Source organism: Schistosoma haematobium, chromosome ZW (assembly GCF_000699445.3).
Source record: "Schistosoma haematobium chromosome ZW, whole genome shotgun sequence".
Taxonomy (NCBI): domain Eukaryota; kingdom Metazoa; phylum Platyhelminthes; class Trematoda; order Strigeidida; family Schistosomatidae; genus Schistosoma; species Schistosoma haematobium.
In genome coordinates this window covers 46,578,222-46,601,847 of record NC_067195.1, presented here as the reverse complement: position 1 = coordinate 46,601,847, position 23,626 = coordinate 46,578,222, and the positions used below count along the sequence as shown (strand labels likewise).

Here is a 23,626-nt window from a genome sequence, read left to right as displayed (position 1 = left end):
TGAATTTTTAAATACATCTAGTTCACATTATGAACAAAGACCATCTATTAATTTACCAGTAATTTACCCAGTACCAAATCAATCTGTAAACAGTTCACATGAATTAACTTCATTACAAACTGAGTTTATACCAAAATCGTTAACACCCATTATTCATACTGGTGATTCTGGTTTAGATACTATTTCAGCAGCAATTGGTCATCAAAAAGATGTTTTACAACGTTTAGAATATGAACAACAAAAACGTATATTACAGATGCAAGCGGAAGCTGAAGAGCGTCGTCGTCGTGAGGCTGAACTATATGCAAAAGAATTAGCTAAAAATGCTAATCACGCTAAGTAGGTTTTATCTTCAATTAAATAATTCACGTTGATCTATAAAGGTGATTGAATATTATATTTAATCTTCGGTTAAATTGCTTATTATTCAGTATGGAATTGTTTTATATCTAAACCGAATTATCCCTAAATACTACTTCTGTCAAGAAAGGAGTCAAAATGATAACATGTAATTTAATTATTATTATTTCATTGATACTAAAGTATTCACTGTTGGCTCTGCTCACATTTGCCGCATATCACTCTACAGCATAATTAGTTTGTTTTACTCGAATACAATTAACTGAAAGATACTACGTTTCTGCAGAGTTATACTGTTTTATTCTTTGTATATAATTAGGCGAATGGAAGAACTAGAGAAAGAATTAAGAAGATGGACTGATGAGGCGAAACAGACAAGAGAACGTTTAGATCAGTTAAAATCAGCATGGGATACAGCATTAAAATCAAAAGAGGAAGAGATCACTACTTTAAAACAAGGTTTAGAATTCATGAAAAAGAGCAGAGATCAAAATGATGGTAAACCCACAGCAAGAGAAATCGCTGCACAAACAGAAATACGCCAACTTCAAATTCAGTTGACCGAAATGAAGGAGAACTATAGTCGTGTTAGAAGAGAATTAGAAGAAAGACGTAAAGCTGCAGACGCCAGAATGGACGCTGTTGGAGATGAAATAAAGGATTTAAGGCGAAAAATGTCAGATGTACATGCTACACTAAAAGAACCCAAACCTGTACAAATTACAGTCAGTTCACACCCTAAATCTGTTTGTGACGTAGGAACAGAAGCAATAGAGTAAGTCAATTTTTAATATGCCTTGTTATTTCTTAAATTTATCCTAGTTCAGGATTTGTAAAGCATATACAGACACTCAAAACTTTTTTAGAAGTTATCACAGTTCTGAAAAGAATTTCTATCCAAAATATATCCTATACCAAAGATTTTCCGTAATTTCTTTTGAGAATATATCAAACCCTGAAAAAGTGAAAGAATCCATAAACTATACTTTAGAGTTATTCCACACATTATTGGCGTACAAATACAACCAAGATTTCTACTCAGACTATTAATACAATATCCAACGTAATATGTTATTATAATCTTGATATGCGTTTATTTTTCAAACAACCGTATCTATTAGAACTAAAGAAATAGATAGTGTTACTTAAACTAGTGATAAATATTCTGCTACGTCAATAAAACCAGCCTATTTCCTATTGATTATACTCGACTTATTGGGATACACATTTAAATCGGAACTTCTTTTGATGTATTTGATCAAAACATATATATATGATATCTAAAGTAAACAACAGGCAGTTCAAAATCTAATCTGACTGAATAATTTTAGCATAATGAGGAATGGTTGTTTTTGACATTATCTGATTACCTATTGATTATCGATATTAAATGAGGTAATACTATAAATATTATAATTATAATTTGTTTCCGATTTGCAATAGCAGTATGGCTGATGTAAATCATTGAGATCGGAATATGATGAGTCCAGTGATGATTCCATGTTATTAAGAAGTTTCAAGATGAAGCGAAAAATCTATCAAGTGCTCTTTCAATTCCGATAGTTCTCCGGCTGATACCAGTTTGTGAAAAGAATTACCTACAGATTTAATGAAACCCACCCGAAATAATTTAACTAACTATTCATATTTTATTTCCTTGTTTGTTTGCAAATCGAGTCATTATTGAATAAAATCCGAAATCATATTTGCTTGAATGCTAATCACGTTGCATCATAGTCACTAATCTAAGTGAATGGAGATTGTATACAGTATACAGAGATGGATATTGACTAGCGGTGGAATCCAGGACTCCTTTTCCGTCGCATTCGGTTCAGAAAGCCAATATATATAGCTTTTATTATTGGATGGCTGGAGGAATTCACCAGTGGATAGTGAATCTCATTTAGACAATGATAGATTTAGTCAGGCTTCAATTCTCAATAACTTTCTAACATTAATTAACAAGCACCATTTTTATTCAGATTATAATAATTTACATAACATGTCTCTTTCTAATTAGAATCCAGTCATATAGGTATTACTACTAATTTTCTTAATACAGTTAAGTTATTACTATATAAATTAAATCGAGTAGGAAATTCTATGCTACACTACCTTGGAGTGTGTTATTATCATACTTACTATTGTATTGCTGCTTTCAGGCAAACTGGCTGGTGAAGTCAGTTGGCTCTTCCGGTAAAGCGACATAAATTGAAGTGCGGTAAAATAAAGGGGCACAATATCTGTTTTCTCATCTGATTTTTTTGTCCTTGGTCTTACTTCCTATCCGGTTATTGCTAACCATCGATGTACCCTATATCAGTGATTGATGATGCTTTTTTGGTAGGCAGTTTCTCTTCACACTCAATACATGAGCATTGGTGTTATGGGTCACCTGAGTTTAATGAGGTGTCACTTTGTAGTTGGGCCGTTGAAGACTATATTATTGAGTTATTATACTGGGGTTGAGTCACAGTTTTGAAGGTGTCGTTTTATGCATCCAGTAGTTTTATACGTTTCAAATCACTCTTGAAGAGGGCATTTGTAATCCCCTAGAGATGCTACATCTGTTGATTTCGCTTGGTGATTACTTGTAAGTTAACGATTCCTTTTTTTAATTGTTCCGAACTTCCTATTGTAATCGATGTTTCCACATTCATATGTTAGTTCACATATCTCTATTAGTCTAGGATTATGGTGATCATTGCTAATCTGTTTAATCTTAGTTGGATTTGCAATTCACTTTAAAGGGAGCATATTTTCAAATTGTCCTATACTAATTTTTAATTGTTCTATCCAGATCTTGATATGGGCGTGTTTAATTTTAGAATTATCTTTTATGTCACTCTTTAAAAACCTCAACATTAGATTGTTTGGTCTTTTATGTGTGCGGTATACATGTTCAGTTCGTGTTGTTCTTTTTTTAGAATGATCGATTCTAGTCCACATATTAGAATGCGGATTATTGAAGAATTCACCAATCGAAGTTTCATGTTGAGATATTTTTTTGTATTTTAGTATCGACTATATCTTTATCAGTGAGGATTTTGATTTTTCAGTGTTGATTTTAATTAAGTCATCTACGGTGCAATCACTTCGTATTATGGTTCCGAGATAGTTGAAAGATGTTTCTCCTATTTCGTTACGGTCTAATCAGACCTCTTGGTCATCACTTTGCTTATTGATCAATTATCATTACTCACGCTTACTCACCACATAAAAAAATATTTAAATCATATCAATAGTTATTTTAATAATTGAAACGTATGCACTTAATATTATTGATACGAATATTAGTAAATATCTTGCATAACTTAAATGAAATGTAAAAAGCGTTTTTCGATACTGCTAGATGATCTTCATTCTCTAATTAGAGAATTGAAGGATTAATATCTAAATATTAAAAAAAAACTAAGACTAGATTTCTTTTAGAAGTTAAATATTTATAGTTGAATTCGTGAGTCAATTAAAGTTAGACCACCACAGAAAACCTGGAATCACTGAACGGCCATTTCGTCCCAGTACGAAACTCCTCAGCAGTGCTAATCCACGATCCCTCTCGTGGGATTCGAATCAAGGACCTATCGGCCGTCCAGCACTTCCAGGTTTTCATGGGGGTCTAGCTTTAATTAACTCATGGATTCAACTATAAAACTACTGAAATCACTACGAAATCCCCTTCTGTTAAATATTTACTTTATTAACTACTAACATTAACGATAAAGTTTAATTCCTGAGGTTGATTTTCTCACTTATATATAAAAATATTATTAACCAATTGAATCATATTGTTTCAATAAGTAACTTGGTGACTGTATTGTACTCTATTACTGGAAAGATTTAATTATTACTAATAATCAACAAATATCCAGAAACTGGTTAAGTTACTGACGACAATGACTGTTTCCATTTTTATGTTACAACATATATATATATATATATATATATATATATATATATACATAAATGCTTGGACAATAAAGTACAAAATGTATCGTAAAAAAATTATGTCAAGAGTTCTACTTAAATGAAAATATATAACACTCTATGCTTATCTCGATTTCCTTTTACAAATTTTAGTGAAGTCAAAAAGTCACCACCGCCTCCGAAAATTAGGGTAAGTTTGTGTAATGAATGATCTTTCCATATATCTATCTATCTATTCATATTTACCATAACAATGATAAAGTTTGTCGCCAATTTAATTGTTACAATTATCTATTTAAATGAATATTTGCTGTTATACATGAATTCAATACGATATTCATTTAGTGAAATACGCAAATGTGCGTTTTTTATTATTCATTAATAATTATACTGAGGAGTATGAATTGTTTTACAAAAAATTACAAGGAATTATGTTTTTAATTTAACATAATTTTTTTCGGTTTTACAATTTAAAAATACAAATTAGTTGCTATTCTAGTCAGTCAGTCACAACGTAGAACTTCGTACGTACGTACATCAGTTGGAGTTGCCACACCACATTAGCACAGAGATGCAGTTGTCGACTCAAATCCCGTATTGGTAGAGGTAGTAAGAGTATAAGCAGTAATCGGAACTATTAGGGTTTGAGGATGTTATTTAAAGAGTATAATCCAGTGAAATAAATTTGGAATGAGGAAAAAAGGGGACATGAAGAATTCAGAAGATTAGAATTTGGGGGAACACAAAGAGTGGATGCACCTGCGCCGTTGCAAACGATTTTGAGCCATGCCATTCAGGGTCTCTAACCATTGGTTGCTATCATCTCGCGGTCCCCAACCAGGTAGTCTACACTTACCAACATGGCTCAGTCAACTTGTCAGTGACTTCATGGATTTGTACCATGTTTTGGTCTGCCCCCCCCCCCTAAGTTGCTATTCTAACAATCATCAAACGTATCATCATTTATAATTTCAAAGAATAAGTATTTCTTGTGAACTATTCTTACAACGAATGATAAAAATGATTCAAGTTTTTGTTAACTTAATATATAATATATTGAAGTATATGCATGATATAAAATGTAGACGGAATATGGTAAGCAATAGAATCCAGAACGCGTATTTCTTCTAATTTGGTGGTACATGTATCATATATTTGATGTTCACGACAGGACTTGAATCTAGTAACATACGCTTCAAACATTATTTCATTATTTACTTAATTACTGAGTTCAGATAACCACTCACTTATCTAACGGGTATGAGTTTTAATTTAATTCAAAGTCGATTAGATTATCCCGATGTTGTTATTTTGACTAAAATTTATTCAGTATTTGTTGGCATTTGTGTATGCTGTGAAGATTGTCTCAATATATTCATTCCGTTTCTGCTATATTCCATATTTTCTATGCTAACTTGTGTATCAATGGCTATATCAATGCGATTCACACAGGATACACATATTCCAACCAAGATTGATCACATTTCACCCAAAATATCAACAACAGGATTATCTAATCCATTTCTATGACCTCTGTCTTTGAGATTATTGTTAATATTATTCAAAAAGTGGAATAACCTGTATTCATTTATAATATCATATACATAGTTCCCTTTATTATGTTAAAGAGAGCAAGAACGAAGATTGGTGCGGAGTGATATGAATTCATTTTATTTTGTTGGGTTCTCATTAGTTGCTTACAACCTAAATTATTGGGAAATCAACGTTATTACAGATATTAATTTTCAAATCTTCCAGGTTGTAAGCAGCTGCTAAGATCCTAACGAAATAAAATGAATTCATATTATTCTGCACCATCATTTATAATACTATTATTAAACAAAGCCGAACTTAATACCAACAACGTCATATTACAAAACATTATGCTCTAAAGTAATGAGTTACAATTTCAGTATAATCTCATTTGCTTAAACGAGATAATATGAATCATAAACTTTTGTTGTCTTACTAAACCGAAACTGTCAGTAATAGTCGACATTTGATACAATATTAATTTACCTCAGGAAATTTTACAGAGCACAGATTAGGAATAAATAAATGTTAAATTAGTAGTGAACGAATAAAACTTCTTGGGGTCGTTTTCATTTTTTATAACTTAGGAGATGAACATCACAAACTGATATCATTTAAACGAAAATCGAAAGTCAAAAAGCCTAAAATACTGTTTCGCTCAACTGAAGAACAATTCAATCCAGTCTTCTAGTTACTGTTTAAAGTAATATAAGTGAACAAGCTGCATGATAGTTGTCTTCGTCTTCTGTAATATGAACTAAGTTTTTCAATATCAACCACTGATTATCATGTTAGTATCTTAAAGTCACATAAAACTGTATTCAAGCGCCATTTGTTTTCTAGGTATTAACATAGTAATATGGACTTTTGGGTAAACGAGATCCGAGAATCTGCTAGGAATATCGTCTAAAAACCTGAAAATTATTGTTTGATAGTTAAACTATTTAAGACAAATAAGGTGTATATGAGACATAGTTCACACATTATACTGAATCTTGTTTATAATTTGCAATTAAAACTTTTACTAATAATTGTGTTTCTATTGGCCTAAATTAACACAAGACCTTTTGTTGAAGAATTACATGATGCAAACGATTTGAGAAGACTGTTTAATTTTATAGTTTACCTCAAAAACTAATATCAGTCATACAACCATCGAAAACTAGGAGTCACTGGACAACTGTTTCGGACTAGTATGAAGCTCCTCAGAAGTATGCGTCTCGCCGGGAGTCGAACCCAGAATTTTCATGTTTTATGGGGAGTACTTAGTTTCTACATCACTCATTCGACATCCTGTGGTTTACATGATTGACTTCAATTGACTCAACCATCTTCCAATGTCAGTAATGAGTAACTGGCTTAGACTCAACATGGTTAGTCTACAATGGAACGTTAACCCATTAAAACTCCGGGCATGGCTTCACAAGACTAATCAGTAGCGAGAACGTGATTAATATTATTGCGGACAGTGATGGAGGCTAAATGTTCGCCATCAAATCTGGAGATCCTGAGTTCGACTCCTAGTGATATTCGTGCTTCTGAATAGTCTTATAATAAAGCGGAAAAACCGTGCAGTGATTCCTGGCTTTCGGTGGTCGTTTAACCGATGTCATCGTGGTTTATGATGAAAATTCATATTGGTCCTCTAATAGCTTGTGCATAATATGTCAAGTGCAAATCGGATAATTATCAACAAACTTTTAAATGTAATGATAAGTGAAACAGGTTAATATTAAGTTTCACAGAATTAGTAATTGCCATCAGTTTCAGTTAGTGCATGGAATTACTAAACTTATTAAAAACACATATCTTTTAGCAATATGAAATAAATTAGTAAACTGATAGGTCCTGGGTTCGAATCTCGCGGGGGGCGGGATCGTATATGCGCACCGTTGAGGAGTCCCACAATAGAACGAAACGGCCCTCAAGTGCTTCCAGGTTTTCCATGGTGGTCTAGCTTCAGTTGACTCATGATCCCAAGTACTGAAATTGTTATAATATCCACAAAAACCCTTTTTGATAACAATTTAAACTCTCGAAAATTTGGTTTCTAAAACAAACAGCAATATTGTCACGTGCATTTTAGTCAAATCTGATAAATAATAGACACTCCCTCGAATTTTATTTTTATTTATAACTGCCTATCAGTTTAAAATTTCAATTCGATTCTAAAAAATACTGAAGGAATGAACCTAGTTTATGCATCTAATATACTTAGAGGTGTGTTAAGTACATCGAGAAAGTCAATTTAACGACGTAGAATACTTCAAAATATTGGACAATTCTTAGTGAAATCTTTTGAAACCGAGTAACTTTTAAGCAATCAGTTTGTGGTTTCAAGGTGACAGATGAAATTTTGACCAAATACCGAAAACTTCATTTAAGAAAAATGTGAATTCTTCACAACCCTGAATTATATCTAGACAGCTATAATCAGACATATATGATAAAAATCTAGTTAGGTGATTTATGAAGATCTGAAACTTTACTATCAGTTTCATTAAGGAATGATATGAAAATAAGAATTATCGGAAACCGAAAGGAGTTGGGGAGTTGTTTTGTTTTAGTTTGGTACTCTTAACAAATGCTAACTATGAGATATTATAGTACTACGTCCGATCTCATGTGAAGTCATAGATCCACACTAGTGAGAAGTATCAAACTAAAAAGAAATAGTTTTTCAGTACTTTCCGATTTCTTTTATTTCTTCAGATGATCTCAATATATTATTATCTAAAAGATTCAAATATCATTGCCATTAACTTCGATTTTGAGAGAAATACTCTATACTACTCAATTTATTTAGTAGTATACCTTTTTAATTAGAATCAAAATTTCAAACAGATTTATCCTTATCCTCTATAGCTTATTTTCATATGATCTTGATAACACTGAAAAATTTATAGGTTCTAGAACAAAAATAAAATTAACATAAATTCTTATCGAGTCATTTAAGTGATTTTAAATAAAGTTTTATTTTGAATGGTGTATATGAATATACAAATACAAATAAAAGTACCTTTATTTTTAAAACAAAAACTATTCCCTTAATTATACTTTCCTTAAAAAAATGGGTAATAGCTTTTCAAAATCAATGGTATTTTATTTATCGACTTTAAAAGCATTCTTAAATATTCACTAACGTCTTGTGTGCATGTGTGTTTAATTGTTGTTGTTGGGAGTGGAGATGGTAGAGTCATGATGAAAGTTTTCTACATTTGAAAATTTGTAAAGTCAAAATTACAAATTTTTCATTAAATTCTAGTACATTAAAATGAAATTGTCGTCCATGTTATAAATAGAAAAATTAATATTTAGATGATTATATCAAGAGTTATTATACTTTAACTTAAAGGTAATTTATTTAATGAGAACAAAATGGGATTAATATTCACACAAAAAAGAACGTTTGATCAATGTATTGTGTACGTGAATAAATTTTCATTCTTAAAATAAAGATAAATACAATGTACTATATTTAGACAACTAATATATAAAAAATGATGGTGTATATTATCACACATATTCTCTCTCTTTCTAGCTTTATTTTTCGTACACTTCCTTAAGCCTGTTACCCCTCATGGAGCATAAGCCACTGACCAGCATTCGCCGACCAACTTTTTCCTGAGCTCTATTCTCCAGCTGTCGCTAAGCGCTTACCAGAAAAATATCTTTTTTTCTTCATATATATATATCTTACTAATATGTATAGTATGGTAAGATATATATATGAAGAAAAAAAGATTTTTCTGGTAAGCGCTTAGCGACAGCTGGAGAATAGAGCTCAGGAAAAAGTTGGTCGGCGAATGCTGGTCAGTGGCTTATGCTCCATGAGGGGTAACAGGCTTAAGGAAGTGTACGAAAAAATAAAGTTAGGATATTGTTTAAAATTTTAACCAACAATTCATTCAAAAAAGAATGTTATCGATGAGGTAATTGTAAAATTTAAATCTAAGCCGTAGGACGATTTAGTGATACGCTTAAGTTTAAGTGTATTAGCAGTCGATACTTCACAGTAAATATTGTGCAGTAAAATGGGAATCTGTACAAAGCAATGTGGAATAGTGGTACCATATATATATATCAGAAATGAGTTATATACCTGAACAATGCTTTCTGTAGTAGGTGCAGCCACTATTACAACACCAAACTTTTAAGATCACCTAAAAATCAGTAAAAAGGGCCCTGCAACCCAGAAACAACGCGTTGTCGAAAAACTAAAATAACATCAATCAAACCAATATAAAATAAACAGTTAATAAAAAGGATGTTCTAACAATTAGAGGAGTAAATATCTATCTGACCAGGAATAGATCTAGTCAATTAAATCAAAAGGAATCAATTAAGAACACGGAAGCCGCTGGAAATCAGAATGTCAAGTGAAACAAAAGTATAGCTGCAACCAAAAACCCCAACGACATCGAAGGATTGACCGCAGTGTAATAACAATGACATTCCGAGAAAAAATTAAAAGGGTATCAGTTATATGTAAATACGGACATGAGAAAAAAAGATACATATAATGGAGAAACAATAGAATAGTCATGTGGCATAATATACGTAGATGAATTTGCTCCTATGTTCGCGCAATGACATACTAAAATAGATTTAATAGTAGTCGTTAAGTGGGCATGAACCTCTAATTATTGTCACTGAGCATAATTCTATCATCGAGTGGTCACATTTATCGTACAACACTATTTGTAAAATTTAGAAGGTAATGAAAACTACATTTTAAAGTTTACTATTTGAAAATCATTTGATAAGAAGTGCCCACATGATCAAATTAAATCAATGATGACATTTCACGTCTATCATAGGAAATCCTATTGTTACAATTTATTTATTATCATCTGACTAAAAAAGTGATTATTTCCTGGATTATTTGTGGTGTATGCTACTGATATAAGTAGTATGCATCATCAATCAAAAGTGAAAAGGTTTGGAGGTAGAACGTTAAGAAAGCCAAAGAAGAGATAATGAAAACAAAAAAATGATTGATATGAAAATGGAAGAACAGTGAAGTTTGAGACTATTGATTGACATTTTGCAAATCAAGTATCCATTGTATGGTTCTCAGATTTTACTAAGATGTTCTGTAGTTTTTTATTCAGATGCATTCGATTATCCCCACTTATAATCTCGTTCAGTACATATACACTCTTTTCTTGATTTCAATCTTCTCCTGGTGAGCATTCCACTTTCAATTCATAATATTCATAACGAACACCACAGTAGTAGCAATGGTAACTTTTCATCACATCTTAGAAAATAGAAGAGAACATACGAAAGAATATAAAATGATTATTTTTGAAAGTGTATGTAAATAAATCAGTAAAAAACTTTTGACAAATTTAGTGTGGTATAGTGTTTACTTCACTATCACAAGGATCGTAGAATTGATCGTAAAAACCCTTGAGGATGAATAATTTTGTCCACTTTGAAACTAAGACGAAGCAAAAATGCATTGGGTTTCAATAATTAATGGCTCTTTGTGTGATTGTATTCTATGGTGAACACAATATTCAGTATATACAAGTCTACAAAAATACTACTCTGGTTAAAGATCATTTTTTACGTTATAAATAATCATGTTTGTTTTAAACTTTTAATGGTCATTTTGATGTAAATCAACCAATTTGCCAAAAAAGTCATATTATCAAAGTACCCTGAATCCAAAAGTATACTAACATGAAAATTCAGTTTTACTTAACACTTTGTAACCTGACTTTTTCTTCTCATTAAATAAGGCTTCCAATCAATAATGAAACATATTAAAGTAAACAAGGATATTTAAAACTATTTGATTCAGTAAAACAAGAAGCTTTTAAGTTGTGTATATAATTGGGACTTCAAATATTAGAGACATTTTATTAGTGTTTGCTTTAGGTATTGTTTTTTACAATAATATATTCATTTTACTATGCATTACTTCATGTAATTATTCAAATGATTCGACAAGACTATAATTTATGGACGAACCAATCACGTATAAGATAACAGGTCTCGGATTTTGGTGCAAAATTCATTCATCCATTTCGATAAATAGAGTTTTGGCATTATAGTTGATGTCAGTTCATGATGAAAATTCTGAATCTAATTCCTGACCTTAATCATCAACTGTAAATCATAATTCCAATTCCTTACACAGGTTTATAACTCTCATTTGGTCCTAGTTATTAAGTGGATACTCTCAAGGTTAGTTTAGCGTCACTTAAAGGAGGTTCGTAAATTAAAGTCTCACCAGTGGATTTAAATAGAATACATCTTAAAAGTTGTATTGTATCCATGACTATTCTATTACATTGGCGAGGAAAGAAACAACTCCTTTATTATTAAGTAATTATGTTGGATTTATTAGGCAACGTTAGAGAAATTTTGGAAGTAAATGACATAATCTGATGATACTCCTCATATATATGTTGAATTGAAAGAATCAAGCACTTTTTTAAGGTTATGCATATAATAAGAAACATTCTTTCAACTGAAACATTTCATAATAAATTCCATAACAACCTAATTATCTTCACGTGATAGTAAAATCTGAGTAAAAAATATTTTATAACAGTTTAATAAATTACATAATTTACACTTTGTAACTATCTAGCAACAATTAGGTTTCTTTAATAATAATTAATGATTAAGTAGCATGTTCATTATTAATAATATTTTGTTTTTATAAACTTAGACCAGAAATTAATATCCTTTGAATCTAAAAGTTTTGATTGATATCTGTGGGTCACTTATAAGTAGTTGCATTCTTATAATAATCAATTATAAATTACCGATTGAATGAATATTCAATGAAATGAAATTTCGGTCGATTACTAGTTTTATTGAATATTATATTTCTGGTACAACACAGAATTCTCAACGCAATGTATTTCAACAAGTTTCCGTTTCTTATTTCTTGATCAATCCTGACGATAGATATTAAGTGATCGCCAATTAGATGTTAGCAGTTTAGGAATCAATAAGTGAATAATGTACATTCTTTCCAATATATATTGTCAGACAACAATGCTCTTTCCTAACTTGTACAGCGAAAGGTCATGAACATTTCACAAACACACTTGAATAAGTTGTGCAATTAACTGGCATAATGATCTGTTGAAACAAATAGAAGACAGATAACTTGTTGAAATATCTAGATGGCAGGAACTGGTAGCCCAGATATTCAAGTAGACCACCTAGTTAATAATCAAATCATTTGATTAAAGTGTTATACTGGCTTGAAGTTACATTTTACAAACATCGTTTTAAAACGTCTAAGTGAAGAATAATTAACCGAAAAAAGCGAAAGCTTATAATATTACCGACACAGATACAACATCGTATTGAACCAAAATCTTATACTGAAATTTAATAATTGCATAAATTTTATGATCATAATGTTAGATTGCATAATTGTTGATTAACTAGACATTTCATAGATATAGTACTGTTTACCTGTGAACGAATAATGAAAATTGATTTCTCAGAAACGCTAATACTTGTCTCTTTACAATTGATTTATGATTTCATTAAAATTGTACATTTAATGAACTTCTTTAAAACAAGAATAATAAGTATTTTGTGATGAAATTATTTCATTCGATTTCTTGTGCTCTAAATCTCTTACGTACTCGGTGTTTCAAAACCCAAAGGCGAAGTGATGGCAAAGGTTCGACTTGTCCGGAATGAGGTGAGATCCTGTTGTCTTGCTCATACTTTCCAAGTTCCGAGCGGCAGGCGTATTACCGGCCAATCTCATAACATATTCATGTGATATCGTGTTGTGTGCACCGTCGGGGCGGAGTAAGAGCGTATACATTGAGACCCAAAAGATGGTGAGCCATGCTTGCGAAGGTTGAAGCCAGAGGTAACTCTAGTGGAGGGCCGTAGTGATTCTCACGTGCAAATAAATCGTATAACGTGAGTATGTTGGCGAAAGACTAATCGAACCCGTCAGTGGTTGATTCCCTCTGAAGGTTCCCTCAGGATAGCTAACATTCTGAGAAATAAATATTTTTATGCGGTAAAGCGAATGATAAGAAGCATTGAGGAGAAATCAACCTCAACCTATTCTCAAGTGTTAAATGAATAAGAAGTTTAACTTGCTTAATTGAAGTTTTGCATTGAATGTAAGTGCTAAGTAGGTAATTTTTGGTATATATATTTATATAGGACTGAACGTGTTAAAATACAGTTTGTTTTATGTTCACCTAATTATTTCATATGAAATTATTTCACTTAGAAAATGATTGTCATTTTCTTACTGTTATTATCATTGTTTGTGCTTCATAATTAAATTGTTTGCTTCTTAACATTACTTCAGTGAATAAGGTTGGAAAATTGCTCAATAATTACACTCTTTGTTATTTTATCAGTATGGAGTTGTGGAGATCATTAAGTTTCTGATTGAGATCATGAACCAATCGATGCTAGATCACCATTGGAAACCCGAAAGCACTGGGCGGCCGTTTCGTCCTATTGCGGGACTCCTCAGCAGTGTGCATCCAGCCCGTGGGATTTGAATCCAGAGCCTTCGGTCTCACGCGAGAACGCTTAGCCTCTAGACCACTGACCCGACCGCCATCCAACTGTGCTAATGTCTATCCTTAAACAATTCACGAAATCACCCGACCATCTTCCATTGTGCTGAGGTAGATACCTGTCTCTACCCAACACGGACTAGATAGACTTGTAGACTTTAAGCTAATGTACAGTCGAAAAAGGTTGATCACTGAAACTCTCTAATTAATAATATTAATCCATTTCCATTGTACAATGTTTAGATATATTGCTTCTTCAGGATTCTATTTATAGGGTGTATTGATAAATTAGGTTTCCTTTATTGATTTATTGAAATAATGAATTTAGTTACAAATTAGATATTATTAGAAATATCATTATAAAAAAATGCACAGAGATCAATGATTTGCATAGTTACTTTAGTTGTCTAAACTGTTTTTATTTACTATTACAATTAGTCCTTTTGATAAATTTAAATAATGTACTAAAAAGATAAAGCATATCAACACTATGTAATATACAAGTGTGATACATTTCGAATAATCTTACCATATATATACTTGTTGAGACCATGTCTAGATGAAAAATAAAGGTCAGTATAGACAAATGATTATAATGTTTCATTGACCAGCGTAGTGAGTTTCAAGTTGTTTTTTTCACTTTATTATTATTTATTATCCTTGTTTCCTCATACTTTTCACCTGTCTGGTTGACCTTTATTTTTCATGTATACATTCTTAACAAGTTTATATATCTATGATCAAATTGTTCGAAATGTGTCGCATTAATGTATCGTATAGTCTTGATAATCTTCATTTCCATATTGCATTATTCAAGTTTATGGTTATGTTTAACTAACTTGACATTATGTTCAATTGTTAAACTAACTGAACTGATAAAAATTTAGTAGTAAAACTTCTGTCCTCTTCTGGTTTTACAATCAGTTTTTTTAAAAACTAAACTTTAAAACACCTATTTAATATATATTTCATTTTAAGAGGTCAAAAATGATTAGGTATCATGTGTTCAGTTTTCTGTTCCTGACACCAATCAATAATCTTATGATAAACTTACAATAAGTCGTTTCTAAGATTATTGAGCTTATGTTTTTGTTTAATTACCTCTTGTCGACAAGACATATTTGTAGTCTTGAGAGAACTGTTTCTGTTCACGAGGTTTGAATCCATATTTTGCGATAGGACAGTCGAGGACACTGATATTCACTAACGACCGAAAGGTTGCCAATGTTATATTATCTGGTGTTAGTCTTGATCAATTCCTATTGATGGAATTCGATCAACACTACGAAATAGACAAACATGTCATTGCTCACTACTCGGTGGTCAGTCAATTAATTAATGTTGTTTGTTTGCCTAATCTAAATTTTGTAGCATGTTGTTTAATTAAAGGTTTTTAAACTGCGAATCAAGTGTTATCACTTGCTCAATTTTAAATTGCATTATATTAAGAGCTTACTAAGGAGTTTTTCATTAAAATAAATATTCGATCATTGATATTGTTTGTCTAGTCAATAAATTGTAGAATGTGCAGAGAGTCTTTAGATTTTAGATATACAGTTGAGTTTATTCATGATTTCAATTTCTATACAGTTATTATTTGACAATATGACATTGACTTCATTTGGTAAGCACGATCTGATCAGGTATGATACATAAAAAACCATCCTCAGAACTGATTTAAATTAATTAACTATAAACTAAAGTTTCATTGAAATCAAATATTTCATAACAAAAGAGGGTTTTGTGGAGACTGTATTAATTTAATAGTTGAGTTCATGAGTTAATTAAAGTTAGACCATCACAGAAAACCTGGAAGCACTGGACGGAAGTTTCATCCTAGTACGGGACTCCTGAGCAGTGCACGTTTACGATCCCACACGCAAGACTCGAACACTAAACCTCTAGACCACTGAGCCGGCCAGCATCCATTGGTATTAATGTCTAATTTCAACCGACCTATGAATTCAACTTTTAGAAAGTTACCGCAATCTCCACAAACTCCATTTACTTAATTATTTATTTGATAAATGTGAAGAATAGATTAGATCGTGGAAGTGCGCTGCTGAAGAGTCCCATACCAGGGCGAAACGGTTATTCAATGCTTCTATGTTTTCAATGGTGGGCTAACATTAATCCATTCATGATATCAATGAAAACTTTTGGTGATGAGTTTTTTAAATTCTTCTTAAGCAGAGATTAAATTAAATCTTGTTTCTATATAAATTCGCAACTAGTAGATGTCAAAAATACTTAGTTAACACAAAATTGAGAATATAATTTTAATAATTATTACCGTTGGACAGGATAGACCAAAAGTAACGTTGAATATCCCCATAAAAAATTCATATTATCCTTCACTCGATTTAACCTTACAAAATGTATAGTCTTACCTATAACAACTTAGTATAAACACATCTCACTTTGTCACTGAAGGTCTTTAGCCAAACGACACCTAAATAAATCAACAAACCCCATTTTCAATAATATCAATTACACTAAATTGTTTAAACCTGAAACTTTTGATTAGTCTGTATGGTATGGATACCCAGCCCATCGACTCAAACAAATTGCGAACTAGCATAGATTGAGGAAGAAGGTGAACTTGACTCGGGTTACCCACACATTATATAATTCATAAGTAAATTTGATAACTAACAAAGTATCTTAAGTTAATTCAAATTTGAGTAGAAGTATTAGCTTATAGTAATTATCATAGGTATATGGCATAAAAGTTCTACTCTTAGTTGATTATCTGACAAATGAAATGGAAGTAATTAACTGAAAAAAAACACCTGTTTTTTGAATAGAACTAATCTATCAGAAGGGGTTTCGTGGATATAATAGTAGTTTTAATAGTTGAGATCATGGGTCAATTGAAGTTAAACCATCATGGGAAATCTACAGGCACTGGACGGGTGTCTCGTCATATTGTGAGGCTCATCAACGGTGAGCATACACGATCCCGAGACTTGAACCAAGGACCTATCAGTCCCTCGCGCGAGCGCTTAACCACTAGACGACTGAATTGATCCAGTTCAATTATTCAAATAAATTGGTTTATAACCGGAACTTTTAATAACCGGACAATAAATGATTTTAATTATAAATGTTTATTTCATTTCCCTATCTTTTAGCTTTGCATGAATAAAATAATTTATGAATTAAGAAATATTTCTAAATAAAAGACAATGATCATGAGTACTTAAATATTTAGTTTAGTCGTCAAAATATACATTGTAATTATTAATATTACTAAAATACCGTAATAAAACACTACACATTTCTTGTGGTTACCACTATCAATATATATGGGATATTTAATACTTTCCATACCATACGGTAGACTTAGAGGTTGAACATTTTACAAATGGTGCCTTACATAAATATACGGATGAAATATATATAATTATATATGCCCATTGTCATTTTAATTATCATTGAAGTTAATAATCTAACAGATGTAAAGTAAGATTTTATTAGAATTGAAGTGAATGTGAATAACTACAACAATTTGATTTGATTAAGCCACATTTATAAACAATTAACCATTTTAATGATGATCACCAAAATGTTGAGTATGTAAATAAAACATAATTCATTGACAAATAAAAAAGATAATTAGATGAATGTTTTAGTTTGTATAATGTCTGTAACCATGTATCTTGATTAAAAATCTTACTGAGGTAGGCAATTAATTATCTACATTAATACTGGATATCAGAATGAATATGAAGCTGAGATTAATATCGGTTCATTTATCCTTTCATCATTAGTAATGAAATAATAGGCCTATAAATACAAAGTAATTATTATATTTCTCGACAAAGTTCAAATTTAAAACTATCATTACCAACATGAATATTAAATTGAAGTTGAGGACGGGAATTTTAGGAGAATTCCTCATTATTCAACGGTAATGAAATTTCTTGGTGGTTCTCATCAAGGACAAACAAGTAATGAGCCATCATTGAAAACCATGGAGGTTAGGTGCTTCATCCTAATATGATATTTCTTAGTAGTGTACACTAACAACAATCCCGTACTAGGTAGAAACAGATATACAGTGGCCTCTGGTTTTCAAATGTGTCCTAAAATGTACGATATTATGATGAAAATCACATTCAAAATAATCAAATCTATATAATAGTGCATTCTAGGTCACAGATTTTATGACAATTATATGGACTTCAAAGTTTTTTGAAGCGAAACATGTATAGCGACATTTAGATGTAAGATACAGTGGTTGAAAATCAAATGTCATATTCAAGAAGCTAGCGCCACTTTTTCTGTTAGTTAGTAATACCGTTTATAACTGTCTCTGATTTGAAATAATTAGAAGTAGGAAAATTGCTATATGTCTAAGTTTGTGCATATACGTTAAAACCGGATCTGTGTTCTTGCATCCTTGGAAAGCTCCACAGTCGCATTGAAATTCTGAGATAAAATATTTTAGACCTGCTTCCTACAATACAATCAAATACTGAATCATAGCTATGTATTAAAATAGGTTATATCCCATTCTTCAGTATTGATGAAGACTTACCTAGTAGCTTATAGAGTATGTTTACTAAGTCAAGTTGCTAGTCATCACAGCTTATTCATTATGGTTTGAAATATAGTTAAAATACTATATTTAGTCCAAGTGTTTTGTATACAAGAAAGATTGTATTATAAAAATGTTAAAAAGCTTTAATCCATTCATTGAAAGATATTTGATATTAGAATTAAGATTTTTGAAAGACATAAATATTCAGTCAGTCAGCTACAACGTAGGACCAGGCACATATGTGCATCAGTCCAAGTTACCATACATCATTAACACAACAAGATGAACACCGGATTCATAAAAGTAGTTAATTCAAAGGTGGTAATATATAAAAGAAAGATTGCAATAAGGATACAGTACAAGAAGAAAGAATTAGTTCGTAGAAAAAAGATATGAAGCGATTTTAATCTCTTAGTTTAAGGAAAGACAGAGAGTGTATACACCGACGCCATTGTGATCGATTCTGAGCCATGTCATCAAGAGTCTCTAACCATTGGTTACGATAGTCATGCGGACCCCAACCAAGTAGTCTGCATCTCCCAACATGGCTCAGACTAGAAGTTAGTGACTTCAAGCACTGATGCCACGTTTTGGTTTGACCGTCCCTAACTTTCTTCCAATATTCAGCGAATCTATGTATTTCTACTATAAGATTTTGTGAGGATTGTAGAGTCTCATAGTTTTTATAGTGAACCTATCTTAAAAAGATAACTAAAGAAAGCCATGATGCACTGAACAGTTGCTTCATTTTAGTACATTACTCCTCAGTGGTCCTCATACACAATCGCACTGAAGATCATACCCGGAAACTTTAGTTCTTACGGTGGGAACTTAAATTTAGTCCGTTAGCATAATATCGTGGAACGATTGCATTCAACAATCTCCAAATACCCCTATAGTAATGAAATACATGCGTTCACTAGTGAACGGTTTCAAGCAGAAATCTCGCGAGTTTTATTAAAAAGCCACATTCAGTTGAGCTGATCTGTTTTGACTGCAAGAAAAATATCACTAACATTTATAAATGGTAGTTGTACAACCCAGTGGTATATGAAAGTCGATTGCCAGTTCACTCGTGGCTGGTCACCACTTATAAGTCTTATATTAGGATGAAACATCTATGCTTCATGATCTTCAGTAGTTATCTAAACAAAATCAGTTCGTAATATAAACCATAAAGATCAATTCCTGTTTTGAAACTTGTATAAGTTTAAGATTTCAGATCAGATTTATCCGAGTATTGAATTCATGGAAATTCATAAGAATAAATTAATTATGTAAATGTAGATATTATTGATTTAAGTGTAACTCAATTGTCATCTATTATCACTATTTTTTGTAATATTAACTTAGAAATAATCAATTTTATAACTCCATCAGAATTTTATGAAAATCGATTGTTTATTAAACTATTTTTTCTTTTTTTTTTGTTTTCAGATCAAAAAACGTCAAGTTCAAATGGATTCCGGTAAGTTTCATATAATCTTTTATTCTATTTAAAATGAAAGTACATTTTCTGTGATGATTTATTTATTTATTTGATTCAATTCATACATAAAATAGAACTTTTTAATTCTTATGATCTAAGTTAATATATATGGTTGAAAACAAGATCAAGAATTGTTTTCAAAGATTAAAAAAATTCTTGAATCTAGTAACAATGTAATTAAAAATAATTATCTTTATTGAAAATATAATTTATTGAATACATTTTTATTTCAACAGTTGAAATCACGAGTCAATTGAAGCTAGACCATCATGGAAAACCTGGAAGAACTGGACGGTCGTTTCATCCTAGTATGGGACTCCTATTATCAGTCTCGCGCGCGAGACTGGGTTCGAATTTCACGGGAGGCCGGGATCGTGGATACGCACTGCTGAGGAGTCCCATACTAGGACGAAACAGTCGTCCAGTGCTTCCAGGTTTTCCATGGTGGTCTAGCTTCAATTGACTCATGAGTTCAACTATTGAAATTACTAAAATTCCAAAAAAAACATTTTTGACATTTTTTTGTTTGAAAAATTAATCATTGCTCTATAAAAAAGAAGTATGATATCAGTGTCCCTAAAATCTCGAATAATCAGATCATGCTATAAGATCTTTTAAATATCATTGATATTTTCTTCTTTTTAAGATTGAATGTTATTCTTTAAATCCACTGGTGAGACTTTAATTTACGAACCTCCTTTAAGTGACGCTAAACTAACCTTGAGAGTATCCACTTAATAACTAGGACCAAATGAGAGTTATAAACCTGTGTAAGGAATTGGAATTATGATTTACAGTTGATGATTAAGGTCAGGAATTAGATTTAGAATTTTCATCACGAACTGACATCAACTATGATGCCAAAACTCTATTTATCGAAATGGATGAATGAATTTTGCGCCGAAATTCAAGACTAATTATCGTAAATCTGATTGGTCTGTCTATAAATCATAGTCTCACCAATCCTCTATATGTATACATTCGATTTCTGACGAATAAATAATTAACTGAAGTACATGATGTACATCAAATTTGTAATTTGTAGAAATTTGATACTTTGTAATTTGTGATTGTTAACAATAATATCATATGTTTAGAACATATAAAGAGGCCTTGAACATACACCTGAAAGTAACCGATGTTGTGTAATACTATTGATAATTTATACAATATCGAGTTTGAACTAAGTAAATCTCTATCATCATGCACTGAATACGATACTTAACCCAGAATGTTTCAGACTATAACTCTTATCTAGGAGGAAATGCTAATTTATTCAAATGTAAATGATCGTTCAGTAAAAGTAATCATAGTGTAATGAACGAGAATACAGGTGGGGAAAACCAAATGCATTTCAACACAAAATTACAGAGTACTTTTATAAAATGTGAAAACCACACGTTCAATACTTCATTTGAAAATTCTCCATTAATTGTCTCAAGCTCCATTGTTCCTTTATTGCCACAATAATTACTCTCTGTTCCTGTTCTCTTCGACTCGATCTTCCTAACCTTCTGTTGACAGGTCTTCCACTTGTAATTGGAGTTAAGTAGCATAAGTAGCATGCACCACAATAGGACATAGTGTAGTGGCTGATCCTATGTCGAGCCCACATAGCTTATTCTAGCTTCCGGACAAGCCAGTTTATCCATTCTTCTCAAGTTACATTCTGACTTTGTTAACTATCCACTTATCAACCTTGACTGCTTTTATATGAGCGTAGGTGTGTACACTTCTTATACTACTCATCACATGTCTGTAGCTTATTTTTGTGTGATTATAAATATCAATCAACGCTCAAGTAAATGGAGTTCGCTAACACGCTTTCTCCACGGCGCGTCCTTTTGTTTAGCTTCGCTCTCTCTTCTTCCCTTTTTTCGCTACGTCTCTCTGATTGTCTGTTACGATCACGACTGACAAAAATATACGTAATCGAGATCCGTTCTCTTATCTGAATTACTTAATTCTGTTATCCACCAATGCGATTTAAGTTAATAATTATATACGAGGATAGTCAGAATGTATATTTTGACAGAAATCATTCAATAACGATCAATTGTACGATCTAATTAGAGTTAGACCACGGGCCACAAAACTGGAACGGTATTAGAAAACCAGTAAATCTGAATATATTTACCTTACTGATTCACCTCTTCAGATAGGAATATTAATCCTGAGAGTAGATCTCATTTGAGCTGTGAATCATCAACAAAATACATATTCTGTCTTAATTGAACTGATGTGCCACATGGAATTTAAGTTTATGTCACAGTTTGACCGAGATATTCAATCCATGATTATTCTCCTGTAGGACTGACGTCTACCAAAATCAACCAACTTACAGTAAACAATGTCATTTTGTATGATCATTAAAGGTGATTAGTCATTTTATCTATCATACTGTCTGCCAAATGTTTTTCAGCACTTCAATTGTAAAAACATGTTTTACCACAGAGAAATAGAAGAACAAGCAAGTGCTAAATATAATCAATAAAAACTAAAAGCAAACAAATAAGTAACTATTTTAAAGATAAAATCGCAACTTGTATCGTAAAAACAGAGTACTAAATGAATGACGCGTTCTTGATGGAGTTTTGTTCTCTGAGCTGGATGCTTTGGTCGTGGAGCTTTCACGGTTCTTCTGAACGACATCATCGGCACAAACCTCAGATAGAAGTGAAGTGTTCGAATTTCTCCATATGCGTTTCACAGCTTGTCCTGTACAACTCGATGTTGAGTGGTTCTTACAGACTTACTTACGCCTGTTACTCCTCGTGAAGGAGCATAGGCCGCTCACCAGCATTCTCCATCCAAGCCTGTCCAGGGCAATACTTTCCAGCTCTTTCCAGTTGTTATTCATCCTCTTCATATCTGATTCTATTTCCCGACGTAATGTGTTCTTTGGCCTTCCTCTTTTCCGCTTCCCTTCAGGATTCCAAGCTGTGGCTTGTCTCGTGATGTAGTTTGATGATTTGCGTATTGTATGTCCTATCCATTTTCATCGTCTTTTCCTAATGTCCACGTCAGCTGGGAGCTGGTTTGTTCTCTCCCGCAGTAGGCTGTTGCTGATGATATCCGGCCAATGGATGTTGAGTATCTTGCGAAGACAACTATTTATAAATACTTGTACCTTCTTGATGGTGGTTGTCGTAGTTCTCCAAGTTTCAGCTCCATACAGTAGAACTGCCTTGACGTTCGTATTGAATATTCTGACTTTGAAATTGGTTGACAGACAGG

The 23,626-nt window shown here is 31.9% G+C and overlaps 1 protein-coding gene across 1 annotated transcript in view; it reads left to right on the top strand.

Annotated features, from left to right (window-relative positions):
- The window catches only part of SPATA1 (spermatogenesis associated 1), a 48,686-nt gene that overhangs the window by 10,248 nt on the left and 14,812 nt on the right, over positions 1-23,626 (top strand). The window contains exons 6-9 of the mRNA XM_051211567.1: positions 22-339; positions 680-1,135; positions 4,441-4,477; positions 20,338-20,368. Of these exons, the coding sequence (XP_051071638.1) occupies positions 22-339; positions 680-1,135; positions 4,441-4,477; positions 20,338-20,368 (842 nt within the window). The remainder of the gene's footprint in view (positions 1-21; positions 340-679; positions 1,136-4,440; positions 4,478-20,337; positions 20,369-23,626) is intronic.